This window comes from Mycteria americana, chromosome 3 (genome assembly GCF_035582795.1).
Source record: "Mycteria americana isolate JAX WOST 10 ecotype Jacksonville Zoo and Gardens chromosome 3, USCA_MyAme_1.0, whole genome shotgun sequence".
NCBI lineage: Eukaryota > Metazoa > Chordata > Aves > Ciconiiformes > Ciconiidae > Mycteria > Mycteria americana.
In genome coordinates, this window is record NC_134367.1 from 106,414,486 (window position 1) to 106,428,352 (window position 13,867).

Consider the following 13,867-nt stretch of genomic DNA (forward strand, 5'->3'; position numbering starts at 1 on the left):
CTTACTAGTTTTAATGACCTGTTCTAATATTGATTATTCTCTCACAGGCGATAACTTTCTATTCTGGTTTTTAAAGACTTATTGTGGTCATATGAAATGAACGTATTTTTTTACACAGACTTAGAAAGTAGAAGCAAGAAAATATCTGCAAGAAGTGTAAATACTATGCTCACTTGCTTACTAGGACCTTTAAAAAGATCTCCAAATCATGGTGCTGTGCCTTTAAAAAGTAAAGTTCCAGTAAAAATCCATTAACTACTTTCAAATATAGCAATCCTCCTGTCCAGCTGTGAAAAGTACTAGATGATACTTATTTGCCATTTGTGTTATTTACGGTCCATGACTTTTATGGTAACTGGTTCCTATTATTGGTTTCTATTAATGTAAAACATAAGTGAACATAAATGAGGCGTGAATCATTTCTTTTTATTAGCCCCACAGTCTTCACTCGGTGCTTGCAGTAACTCCAGCTGTGACTTGTTAGTGATAACCTATTTAAAGAAGGATATCTTTAAGAGTAAAGGCTGTGATTAGGATTCTTTGTCTGTTCATAGTTTTAGAAGGTTTCATTAGTTCATTGCAGGATCAACAATGATGCAAATAAAATTAAAATTAATTAGCAACACTTCTAAAGCCAGAGTTGCCACTAAACTGTCCTGAGCATAATATGGCACTGATTATAATCCAGGTAAATTCTTAGTGGTTAGTATTAAAAGCAAGACATAGGATATGTCACTTTGACAGTACAGGAAAGGACTTCCTGCTGCTATTTATCTGTGTTGTTAAATGGTAGATGCTGATATGATCAGTTATTAAACAATATACTCTGGAAAAAAAGATATATATTTGTATAGAGAGAGACTTGTGAAAGAATTAGGAGCTTTCTTTTTATTTTTAAGAAAAATGAAATTAATGTGGGATTAGACTTTTCAAAAATGGACTATACACCTATATTATTGAAGTCATTAGTTTGAACTGTGTTAGAAGAATTGTATCTTAAGTCACGTATTAAGTTTCCTTCCAGGTAGCTTTATAGTTAAATTGAAAAGAGCATGTTCTTTAAGGTAAAACATTATTTATCCTATGAAAAGGAAAAGACTTAACTTTCTGCTTAAGCAGAATCTAGATACAGTTAATACTTGTATATGAGATTTCATTTCACCAATATTTTTTTCTAAGGAAAAACTAAGTTTTCCTAATCAGTTCTAACAAAGTATTGTTTTAAAATAATAAATATTTATTAGTAGTTAAATAAATCTGGAGTGCACATTTCTCACTCTCTCTTTGGAGCTTGAGAGTATGTTATCAACCTTTGTGTTATCTGTAACTCTCTATCAAAATGAACTGCTTTAATTATTGTGGAAGAAAAGTCTTGCTACACTTCCCAGACATTCTGTGTCCTCTTTCATCAGTCATGTGTCATGACTAAAAGAAGGAAAGAAAAGAACTGTAACCCCACAATAAAACACTTACATTATCCTATACCTTTCAGGGGCCTTTCCGCGATACTGCTGAAGTATTGCGGCAGCGCTACAAGCCTTTGGAACCAACCTTGCGAGTGGCAGCATCAATCAATTCACCACTAGAGAAGGCCGGAGAGGAAATGAAAAGGGAGGAATGGAGAAACCGTATACATGACAATGAGTAAGTTCTTTGTTTTTTCTTATATTGTTATGAGAATGTTTTCTTTATTCCGTTGCTTTCAGAAACCTTTCATGCCTGACAAAATGAAATGTCAAACCTGACAGCTTACTAGCAAACATTCTATGTACATACTTCTAAATTCTGTGTCATTAGATTATAAACTGTTCAGGGCAGAGACCCTATCTTGTAATTGTGTGACATGTGCCATCCATATCTATGAATCTATAGAACTTGTAATAATAATAATATGTGATGCAACAGATGGGTTTAATGGGAAATAAGAAAACAAATGCAAATTCTGTTTTGTCACATGCACCTTGCCAAGGAAAAAATACTGTTAAGTCTTCGTATTCAGGGAGCTCACAGACTATGGGAGGAAAAAATGGTGTTGCATGACAATGAGACTTGCTTTCTCTCCCAGTAGACTACCAAAGCTCACTTGGAAGGGAAGGGAGCATATGTTGCACATGTTAAAACATGATGCAAAAACTGTAATCATCTTTGAAGCAGTTTGGTTTCCTAAGCCATAGCATCTGTAATAGTGTCAGACAGGCCAGTTCTTTTCCATACAATCCCAAATATAGACATAATCCATCCCAAAAGATTTAAGGCTTCTGTCCCAGAAGATTTAAGGCTCTTGCCAAAATATTTCCAATTCTTATCTTGTCATGATAGAACTCTTTTGTCCAATCATAATAAAAACCCGTTAAGTGACCTGCTTTGGCTTTGTAGTTAACTAGAAAAAATTGATATTTTTGTCATCTTTTCCTTTGAATTCACTACTCTTGGCAATCCTTTGACACTTTAATACCAGAATTCAGGACAGAAAGGAATTGCTTTTCCTCATGAGCAGCCTGTGATCCACTGATTCCCTGGGACACGATGCTTTGCTATCTTTGATCTGTTTCAAGCTTTTCTATCAGCTCCATGTTGTGTCAGCTTCAGGACTGGGGCTTAAGAATGCCAGAATCAATTTGCATGGTTTGGCTTTTATGTATTTATTGTTGGATCGTTTTCCTCACATTTTTCCTGATTTAATATTAAGAGTGACTTTAAATGGAAATTCTACTGAAAAACAGTTTTGAAAGAAAAATCTCTTAGTTCGGCTACTTTTCCACTTTTTGGCAATGTTATTTTTTATATTTGATGCCAAAAATGAGATGTAGTACTTTTTACTCCTTTCATACCAAAACCATAACTGAGTTAAGTTACAAGTAAAAATGTACTTCAGTTCCATTCCTCTCTGTATTCTTTCATTTATTGGGGTGAGAGAGAAGCACTTTAACTTTCACATCTTAGCTTAAATCTGGGACATTTTTTTTTAATTTTTATTTCTAGCTTTTGCCAGTGAAATTTAAAAAAACAAAAACAAAAAAACCAAAAAAAAACAAAACAAAAAACCAAACCAAAACAAAAAAACCCCAAACCACTAGGTAATAATTAATGTTCTACCTGTCATTTAAAGTGTTCTTTTCACTGAATAAATTTTGACTGATGCATTCCAAGTGAGGATGGATTATATCCTTCATTTACAGACATGACTGTATTGCCCAGTCTTTATTTGATGAGGTTTACTCCAGACATCACTGTGTCAACAGTTTCGGAAGGTCAGATCTTGTAATAAATATTTCACTGTCTCTCTTCAGTGAGTCAATTGTGAAGCTTTGGTCTTGTACAGTTTAAATTTGGAGTCTCCAACTTGGACAGATACTAATTGATCAGGGGTCTTTATTTACCTTATGGGTAAGGAAGCATTTAGTGCCATCCTTAACACACAGAAGCAATGTCCTAACACCAATGATTCTCGGCTCCATGCACGCTAAATGCATAGTGTATTATACATTTTCAGGCTGTGATCATTCCGTTTGTGCTTCATATTCAACCAACCATGCAAGGGTCACATCTGTAACCTTGAAAAGGTGATGACAGAGTTGCAGGTCATCATCAAGACTAACGCTCACTAGTAATGCTGCAGCTGCTGTGTGGAATGCCAGTCTCCAGGGAGGAGTCAGCAAAGGGTTACTCGGATTCTACAGTAGTTTTTTCTCAGCAGTGTCTATTACGAATTGACAAATTTCTGTCCCTTTCTATGTAATTGTGTACTTTGGGACTGTATTTCTTCCTGGTAGTGCTTCCTATGCTGATTATTCTTCTATTTTAGAAAATAAGGAGAGAATGAACAGTGGAAGTGTGCGGCATGTGTTGAGAAAGCTTGTGTTTGCGTAAAATGACAAACTGAATCCTTGATCTGTATATTGCCAGAGTAAGTATTACGTGATATCTCTTAAGACAGAAAAATTGTTGGTGTATACCTGCAATTTTCAACAACATTCAGAATTCCCAGTCACCTCTGATTATCAGGGTTCTTTAAAGTGGTAATATGTTTTCTCTAAGCGTGTTAAGCTCTGAGAAAGTTTTTGCTTCTGATAAAATGCAGAAATAATTGAAAAAGCTGTGGGAGAGTTTGGGGCAGGTGGAAGCAGTACAAATGAAAGCAAGAATGCTGTGCTTACTTAAAGCAACTGCTGGAATTTCCTATTGTGTAATGAAAGAACAACTGGGTAATCTAGCCTAATAAGAAAGATTCCTTTTTCTCATGTAATTGAAACTGTTACTGCCGTATTGTGCTATTTTTCATACAAATGAAGTGATTTCCCCCTCAGCTTGGGTAGGATTGACAATTAGACTCCTCTGGGATGGCCACTTAATAAACTAGTGTCTAGTTTGAGACACCAATGGCTGGATCCAGCAGATTTAGATCACTAAGCATGAAAAGTTCTTTACTCAGTTGCATGCAGCTACATGCTGGCCTAATTTTCCAGAGAACAATGTAAATTATTTTCATTAACTTTACTGAAACCTGTCTCACATAGTATGCCTCATGCTTCAAAGTATACTATTAAACATCTCTCTAAAGTCAACATACATCAGAATGAGTTGCAATGTGGTGATAGAATAGGGATAAACCAGAAACAGTGTAAGGCTGAGGTTTCCTGATTTATTGTAGTCTTCTGGTATGACATCAGGCTAGTCATCTCAGCTTCTGGTTATGTCCGTGCTCTGTGCTGTACTGGAGGCAGCCAAGCTAGTCTGGAACACACTGGTTCACTTGCGTGCAGCAGAGTGCAATGTTTGCACACCCTGCCTCTCACATGCTGTGTGAACATTGCAGCACCAAGCTCCTCATGGGCTTATTCTCAGCAAGATAATGCTTTCCTTTAGAACCAGCTGAGGTGCTTCTGTGCTACACAGTGCTGTGCACGAAAGGTACACTTACAGAGAAGTTAATGATCTAAATATGCTCTATACTTGGAGGCATCAGTGTTATGAGCTGCCTGGTATTAATGGTAATAAAATTTAAAAAGCAAGTCACTTGGATAAGATTTAAGATTTTTTAAAATCTTTTAATTTCTACGTTAATAAGATCTTTTACTGTATTTCTGACTTAGTGCAATGAAAATGGCTACTACATTTTATGTCATACAAATATAGCACATCTGAAAACTTTTTTCAAATTATACTTAGTTTTTCATATGCTTTGCAACTTCAGCAATTTGCATATTTTCCGGACTGTTATTGTATTATGATAAACAGGGATTATCATATATTTTCAGATAATGTTTTCTTAACAATTCAACTCCTATTTGTAACTCTTCCATTTATTTTAATTACTAGCACAGTGTGCAACATTTATTAATCAGCAGAGTCTTTTTAAGTTAAAATACTAAATTAGCTAACCCCATTAACACAGAATACACCAAACAAGCAGTAATAGGAGAGGTAGTTACTGTGCAAATCGTATTATACATGCGGGTGCTCTAGGGCACAGTTAAGCATGATTACCCTCTTTTGATCCAGTATTCTTCTGCTTCTTCCAGCTAATTTCCACTGGAAATTTACAAAGTAGCGCCTTCATTTTTCCATCTTAATTTTTCTAATGAAGTTCTGCTACTTTATAACACTGGGGATGCAGATAATAAGTCTGTGTATAATTAAGAAGTTCCGGAATTTGCTGCAGAAGAGATCTCTCTTACTTCCTACAAGAACTAGACTATGCTTTTCTTTGCCACTTTACATTATCGCTGATAAGGGTTAAACAAAAACAGCCAGAGGATTCTTAGATTTACTGACGTGAGGATAAAAGTGATTGATAGTTGATTGAAAAAATATGTATTTAGTATATTACCGTAGACAATATGTAATGCACCCAAAATAAGTTTCTTATGGAAAAAATACTGCACTAAAGGAAATCTGACTAGATATATTAAGTAAAATAGTCTGTCTTTATTTTTGTAACTAACACTTTGATTTTAATATGCACTCATCATGAACTAAATAATGGCTGCCCTGCTGCAGTTGTTTTGCTATGGAAAACCATTGTGCTTCTTCCTTTGTTCCCCGAGTGAAAAGATAGACACTTTTGATGAAGAAATTACTTCAGGTATAAGACATGAAATCAATTTTAAGCTTTCAAATTTGTGTTAAAGAAAAAAAAAAATTAAAGATTCACAGCTTCCCGATAGAGAAGCATAGCTTGTTTGGAGCTAATAGTTCATGGTCTTCTTCAAAGTGAGATAAAAATGTTTTATTTGAATTAGATCAAGCAAGAAGGAATTCAATTGCTATTGCATAGAACCATTTTAGATAAAAATTTAACAACACTATCACACACCTAGAGTTAAGATTTTGGTAGCATTTTTACTACTAAATTACAAAAATATACAGTACCTACAAATATTATGAAAGTTTGAAAAACCATGTAAGCAGAATATTCCTTTTAGTTCTCTGGTTTTAGTATTTCTTATTGTGCCCTGGTAGTGCAGCATGTATGGCAGTCTGGCAGTAGATCTACTGCCAGTTCTTTCCCAGAAGCCTGGGTAAAGTTTGAGGCACTTCTGGTATCAGGATTACATGCTTGCGCTGCTAGACTGCTGGGATTTTGCCTCTTGGGCAGATCCAGAGAATGTGCTGAAGGACCACTCTGGGTTTTTTTGCTGCCATTTGAATTCAAGAAAAAGTGAATGCCTCTGAACTGTGTCCTGTTTGTAGGTATCGTATAGCATTGGGACACTGCCGCCCAACAGTAAATGATGGACCTGACAAATCCTCCTTCCTGGTCATGCTGCTGCTCTCTCCTCTCACATCGCCTTAGGCACCAGAGCCCAGTACCTACTGCTGCTTCTGTCATCTTGGTCAATCCAACTGGAAAGCCTTCAACATCTAAAAGGCTGCTTCCATTTTCTGTCACAATAGTGAGATATTACAGTAAAAGAGACAGAATGGAGGGAAGAAATGATAGGTGAGGAGAAGCAGGAGGAAAGATCACGAGGGGGTAAAAATGTGGGGAAAAGAAGGATTAGAAAGATTAAATTATAGTAGCAGGGAGGTGCAGGATAGGATGAGTGAAGGGAGAGAGAAAGGAATTTTTATTTTTGTTAACAACAAATATCTAGGGTATCTCCTGAAATTTAAATACATGCCACTAGCAGCTGTCAGGTCCAGGACTGGCTACTAAGTTGAGGCTTCTAGGTCTTTTTACGCTAATTAGGTTCAACATAGTGTGGTCCTGGCAACAGCACAGCTGGCCTTCATTACTGGTGACACTGCCAGCTTTGGTCCTGGTCCTCCCTCAGGTTGTATATGTGTAATACTGCTATTTGTAGAACCTGAGATAGTTTCCCGTTTTTGGTTCCAACTCTTTCCCCGTCTTGAATGTATTCTTTGGCATATCTCTTGTTCAAACTCTTGTGGTGGGTGAGAGGAAAAATTCTCAGTTTTAAATTTATTTCTTTAGGGAAAGTTCACCTCCCATTAAATCATCAACTTTTGGAAAGGATCAGCTTATATTAACTATGTTTTATAGCGTGATATAACATCAATACGGAATTTAATTCTTCTTTGATCTTACTACTTCTGTCTCTGTCATATTTACTGAAAACCTTTAACAATTTCTGAATTTATACTTAAAACACAAGGAAAAGCTGAAACCCAGATGTAAGAATCCTGTGAGTGAGCTTTCTGTGGGGAAAAAAACTATGGAGGCCTAAACTTCTGCAGTTGATAATGTTATCATACCATTGTCTGGATTTAATTTTCCTCTCCTTCCATCACTCTCCTCTGTCATATTCAGAGCACAAGCTGTCATTAATTTGGGGAAAAGCTGTGTCAGGTGTACATATCGAGCTACAGAACACAATACCATTACTGAAGTGTTTTGCAGTGCTATTGCTTTTTCTTATGATTATTGGTTGTGGGGGTATAATGACTTTTGTATGACTCCCATTAATTTGGTTACCCTACTTAACACAAAAAATTGTTTTAATGTTCTTTTTAATTACTTATTCACATAGAGTAATGAAAATCCTTACTTGCTTTAAACAGACATTGAATTTGCAAGCATATGATCCTTTCTTATAGTTAGATCATTATCGCTATAAGGATCTGCCCACCTGGCTCTGACAGCAGAACTATAGACAGAAGGCAAAAAGGAAGTTTCTACTTTAGACTACTTTATACCATTATACCCTATTATTTTTAATGTTCTTTCATTTCAATTTTAATATTTTTTATTGTTCCATGTTATTCCTCAAATTCACAGTTGCTTTAATTTTTTTTACTCAGCCATAGACATACATTCCAGGCTCTATGGCACATACTGTAGTTAATGTTCGTAGAGGAGATACGCAGTAGAGTGCAGATGATCACATTTGTGCTAAATGTGCTACATGTAGAATATAGTGTTAGTTGTGTCTTAAGGTGTTACAATATATGTATTTTTTTGTTTGGAATCATGGTAGAACATAGATTACTCCGAGTATTTGTTTGCCAAAAAGACAAAGATTAACTGATCCACAGTAAAATCAAAATCTCTATGTAGGAAATTTTATTGGGAAAACTATAATCATTTACTTATCTTCTACGTTCCTCAAGAATATTTTTTGCCATTTTGTGTATAAATTTTACAGACATAGTATTCATATTAAATTATGAATGCTATGGCTCAACTAAATTCTATGCATATATGGGCAAATCCTTAAACTGCTAGCCTTGTCTTCTCAGCTATCCAATCCCCTGAGAGAGCCAATTTTCTTTCATGTCTGAACAAAAGAAAAATGTACTATTAAAATGCAATTCAGAAGTGATAAAAACTGCAAGTGGAGCAGCCGGCTCACAGCACCTTCGATGTATTCTCTGGGACACTGGGGCCACATTAATTTTTGTGTGTGTGTGATGTCCATCCCATGTGCAAATTAGCATTACAAGTACCATAATCTGTCTTATGTGAGAGTGTCCTTTCCCATGAGTATACACATGCTACTATAGCTTTGTATAATTTAAGTCTGCTAACTCAGTGTTTTTCTTTTGCTAACTTTACATGACATTTGTTTGTGGTACTTGATAGAATAAATTGATATAGCTGGCAAGATTCTAAAATAGTTTCTTTTTATGAAGTGGAAAGAAAGAAATGTAATTTAAGAAAACAAACACTCAAACAGTTGCTGATGGATCAGTTAGTCCAAATAAATAATTTTCTGAGTCTGTATCAGCTGAGAGACAAAGAAAGGTATTTTAATACCCATCTTTATCAAACACTTGTTTGTATAACTCATTGGAACTCTGGATTCTGAAAAGCTTTCAACTAGGACAAGGTTTTGATTAACTACACCTGTTGTCATGGCAGTTAAAGTGATGTTTTAAACTTCTGAAGCATATATTTCTAATTTTACTGGATAATAATTTTTCCTGAACTTGTAGAATAAAGAATGCATGTTTCTTTTTCAGAATAGCAGCAATGATAAGCTTAATTCACAAGGTTTTACTTTATATTAAAATGTATTTATTTGCTCTCATAACTCTCTTGCAAACTGAAATAGATGGAACTAAGACATCTTCGTAGGGTCTCTTGCAGATTCTTTATATACAAGATGTTTTTCACCTTCCTCCATACACTTTGCTGTGGAACCTACCCAGAAAACCTGTAGTTGTCCATGAGAGTTATGGATATCCATCTGAAAACCTCTTCCATGCCCAAGGCAGGTAGCTGGAGCTTCATTGTTCAGTGGTACTATGTAAGCAGCGAGTCCACCATCAGTATGACCAAAGGTGAAAGAATCGGGATCCAAAAGATTGCTAATTAGGACATAATTATAACTTGAAAGTAAAGTACACAATTTGTGAATTCAGAAGAAATAATTTCTTTGCTTTGTGGTCTGCTAATATGTGAAAGTCAACAGTACTATTTGTATAATTTTCTGTTCTCCTAAACGACAGTACAGTTTATTTAGCTCTGATTAACAGATATCAAAGGATGCATACCTAGTTTAAGGTACAGGGAGGATTCTTTATGGTACAAATTTGCCTTGGTTTATGCTTATACTGCTGGCATGCTTGAAATGTTTCCATCCTGGTGGAACCATCAGGTTGAGGTTATGTGTTGAGGGCCTACATGACTTATAAAGTAGATGCAAAGTTCTCTAGAAATGAGCTCTATACTTGTGCATGATGCGTGCCTGCCACTGACAGCTGGCACAGACTGCGCTGCCTGCTAAGACTTGAGGTGTCAACATGCAGATCCCAGCAAACTGAACTCTGCTCATTCTTCACATCACACCAGTTGGTAGTGTAGATACAGGCAAAGTAAATCTAGTAATGCAAGTGAACCACGTTATATCTTTGTACAGAAAGTCTTCACTTTATCCCGTTGAAACTCTATCTCTCTGCTCTGAATTTAGTTTAAAAGCAACTATAGGAGAAATTGCAGTAATCCTCTCACAATACTGAGGGGGAGCATTAAGAAGGCAGTGGAAAACAGCAGGAATGTGTGTCCATGTGACTTCCTGTAGCATTGGTATCTATGACTTTCATCAATCCTCTGGCATCTAGAGTAGAGCATAACTGATTTTTAAATATTCTTGAATTTCAGATTTCTGCCATTTTCTTCGTATCATAAAAATGAGAAGTATGACCCATCAATTCATAGGTCAGACAAATATGGCCAAGAAACTTATGGAATTAAACACTTCCGAGAAGTACAGCCTAAGAAGTGGGTAGCAGACAAGGTAAGTCACTGTAAAAATTAAAGAATGGTTTACTTTTTTAGCCTGTTATTGTATTAGAAACAATGGAATTTGGCCCTCATCCAGAGATCATGGAATCCAATGGGAATCTTTCTAGTGTGTTACAAAATCACATAGTTAGAACTGACGTGATGAGTTGTCAGGTTTCCTCGACTCTTTCTGGTAAGTTCAACTTGAGGAAATTCAACACCTGTCCCACCTACAAAATAAGGATTTAAAAGCCAGATTAAGTACAGCTTTGGTTATATAAGTTTTGCAAAGTTTTGTTCTACCTGTATTGCCTTTTCTGATTTAAGAGAGATTGCATATTTACTCTTCCACATTAAGATAAACCTTCAGAAAATTATATTTTGTTGGTTTTAATCAGGTTTTCCCATTTTACTGCTTACATTCTTTGGAAAACTCTAAAAATTAGTGAACAGCCATTTTTATTTTAAGGTAGTCTCATTAAACTGCCTGCTTTGTCATGAGCATCTCATATATTTCTGGTTTTGTAGTGCTACAAGAGGCAATTTTCCTCAGAACATGTTCTAACATGAGTTTGTATAATGTTTGCATTATTTCTCTTTGTATTAGGTATCATAATCACATTAAAATTTCCCAGTACAAGAAAGATAATGGACTTGGTAGACAGTGCAGCACAGAGCCACAAAGATAGTTAAGGGACTGGAGCATCTTTTGTAGGAGGAGAGGCTGAGAGAGTTGGAACTCTTCAGTCTGGAGAGGAGAATGCTTGGGGGAGATCTTACCAATGTGTATAAACACATGATAGGAGGGAATGAAGAAGAGGGAGCCAGGCTCCTCTCAGACTCAGTAGTGTCCAGTGACAGGACAAGAGGCAATGGACACAAACTGAAATGCATGAAATTCCATCTGAATGTGAGAAAACACTTTTTATTTTTTTTTTTACTGTAAAGGTGACAGAGCACTGGCACAGGTTGCCCAAAGAGGTTGTGGAGTCTCCATCCTTGGAGGTATTCAGAACCCAACTGGACACGGTCCTGGGCAACCTGCTTTAGATGAGCAGGGAGGTTGGACTAGATGATCTCAAGAGGTCTCTTCCAACCTAAACAACTCTGGGATTTTGTAAGATATGATTACTTATTTCCCTGAAAGTAATTTAACCTTTGTAAATATATAACAAGTTCCAAGCAATCTTAGTTTGAGCAGTAATAGTTTTTAAAATAACTCTTTTCTCAAAACTTTAAGCTTTAAAAATGAGCTCAGAGTAAAATTTTGGTATTTTAACATATTAACTAAATCTCATTGCAAATAAAGGCACAAAGATCAACATTCAAACAAAAAGATCTGAATTTGTCTTTCAAAAGCAATGAGTGGAGGATATGACTGGCTGAAGTCCCACAGCTTAAGTATGATATATAAAAAATATCTACAAGTGTTATTGGTGGTACTCATCTTGTCCTGTAAAGACTCTTCCTTTTCCAGTCCCTACCAGTTCTTGATCAGGCTCAGATGATGATATTAAACAATGTAAAGATATTTATATTGTATATCATATCACACATACATAATATTATATAAATTATGGGCTTAGCTGAAACAACTAAACTCACTTTACTTGTGATCTTGGATAGATTTCAGCCTAAATCTCTGGAGGTGAATAGCTGTATACATTAACCGAACATGACATACAGCCTTCCAACCCCAATTCTAAATCAATATGAAGCTTCAATTAGGAGCTGCTTACCCAAACAGAGAGATAAGAGGAGAAAAAAGCTATTTATGACCTACCTGCTGCTTTAATGCGTCATTATTATCAGGAAAAAAACCCCAACCCTCCACCTCCTCACTATATTTTAATGGAAAAGGTCCTATAGGCAGGTGTGAGGTCATACTTTCATAACTGTGAAATTTGAAAGAACTTTCTGTCACTTTATTATTTCTAAACTGTATTAAAACTTCGTATGTATCAGTGCTATGAACAAAATTATCCTGTTCTAATGAATCACAAGGCTAAAGGGCATGTATCAAAATATTAAAAAAAAATCAGATTTTTGCTTAACACTTTGTCTGCTAAACACAATCCTCCTCTGAGTTTCCTATGAGGTGATATTTTTGTGGATGCAACTTCTATTACAACCTGAATAGCTGATAACCCTGTCATGATGTATATTCAGCTTCTGACAGTATTATACTAGAGAAGTTTCTCTTATCATTGCTGGTAAGACAAACTACTGTGCAAGTTCTTCCAAGGAGTCAGTTCAGTGGTCAGTGGATCAGTGACCCCTCTGAGCTGCTGAGGTATTATTTGATATTAGCTAGCTTTTTTTGAAACTACATTTAAAAAAAGTTTCCCTGTGTATGTCCATGAGCATGTCCTAGTTTTCAGACTAGGTTTGAAAGTTTGCTAGTATTTTCCTGATGTTTTCATGTGTTTATAAGTATGCATTTTAATTCAAGTCACAAAAAGATTAGTATGTAAATTATAGAATTACTTTAGAAGCAAAATGAACAACGATGAAAAATATTGCCTTGTTATATTTCTTCTGGAAAATGAAAGGGTATTAGCATAGACTTCCTGTAAACATAATAATTACCATATCTATGTGAGGAAAAGTTAATAGTTCTTCTTTTCATCTAGTTATAATCTGAAAATTTTTATCTCTTCCGTTTACATTTCAAAGAAGTTTCTGAGTTAAGGGAGAAACTGTTGTATTCTAATTCTTCATTAAAAATAAACAAGCAATGGAAATATTATACCTTTAGTGAAAATGAATCTAGTTAGCTTACCCAGCTGTAAATCACTATAAAAATAAAAATACTTGCATATTTTAAGTTTAATATCATGTGTGTAAATACCTTGGAATGACTTTGGTATTTATGTGAGAAGTATCAATATAAAAAAATTTACCAGTCACTATGAATTTAATCGACAATGATAGGTTCCAATGTAGCTGGACAGTCAAGGGATCAAATACGTTAACTTTAATCTTTCAGTTGTCAAAACACTTACATATGTTCGTATTTACTGAGGCAGAAATGATAGCTTACAGCCTTTAATCGGTATTGGAATTAGTTTGCATATGCATTTTAGAAAACTGACTTTAATGACAGCATTTAATGTTTTCTTATTTGCAAAATTCAGGAAGTGACATTTTAAGATGTTCCTTCCTGATAGATTCTTT

General features: G+C 35.4%; 1 protein-coding gene across 2 annotated transcripts in view; it reads left to right on the forward strand.

Moving 5' to 3' along the window:
- The window catches only part of SPATA17 (spermatogenesis associated 17), a 101,395-nt gene that overhangs the window by 68,748 nt on the left and 18,780 nt on the right, over positions 1-13,867 (forward strand). For both annotated transcript variants that reach the window (XM_075497424.1, XM_075497423.1), the window contains 2 exons: positions 1,493-1,644; positions 10,568-10,703. In XM_075497424.1, the coding sequence (XP_075353539.1) occupies positions 1,493-1,644; positions 10,568-10,703 (288 nt within the window). The remainder of the gene's footprint in view (positions 1-1,492; positions 1,645-10,567; positions 10,704-13,867) is intronic.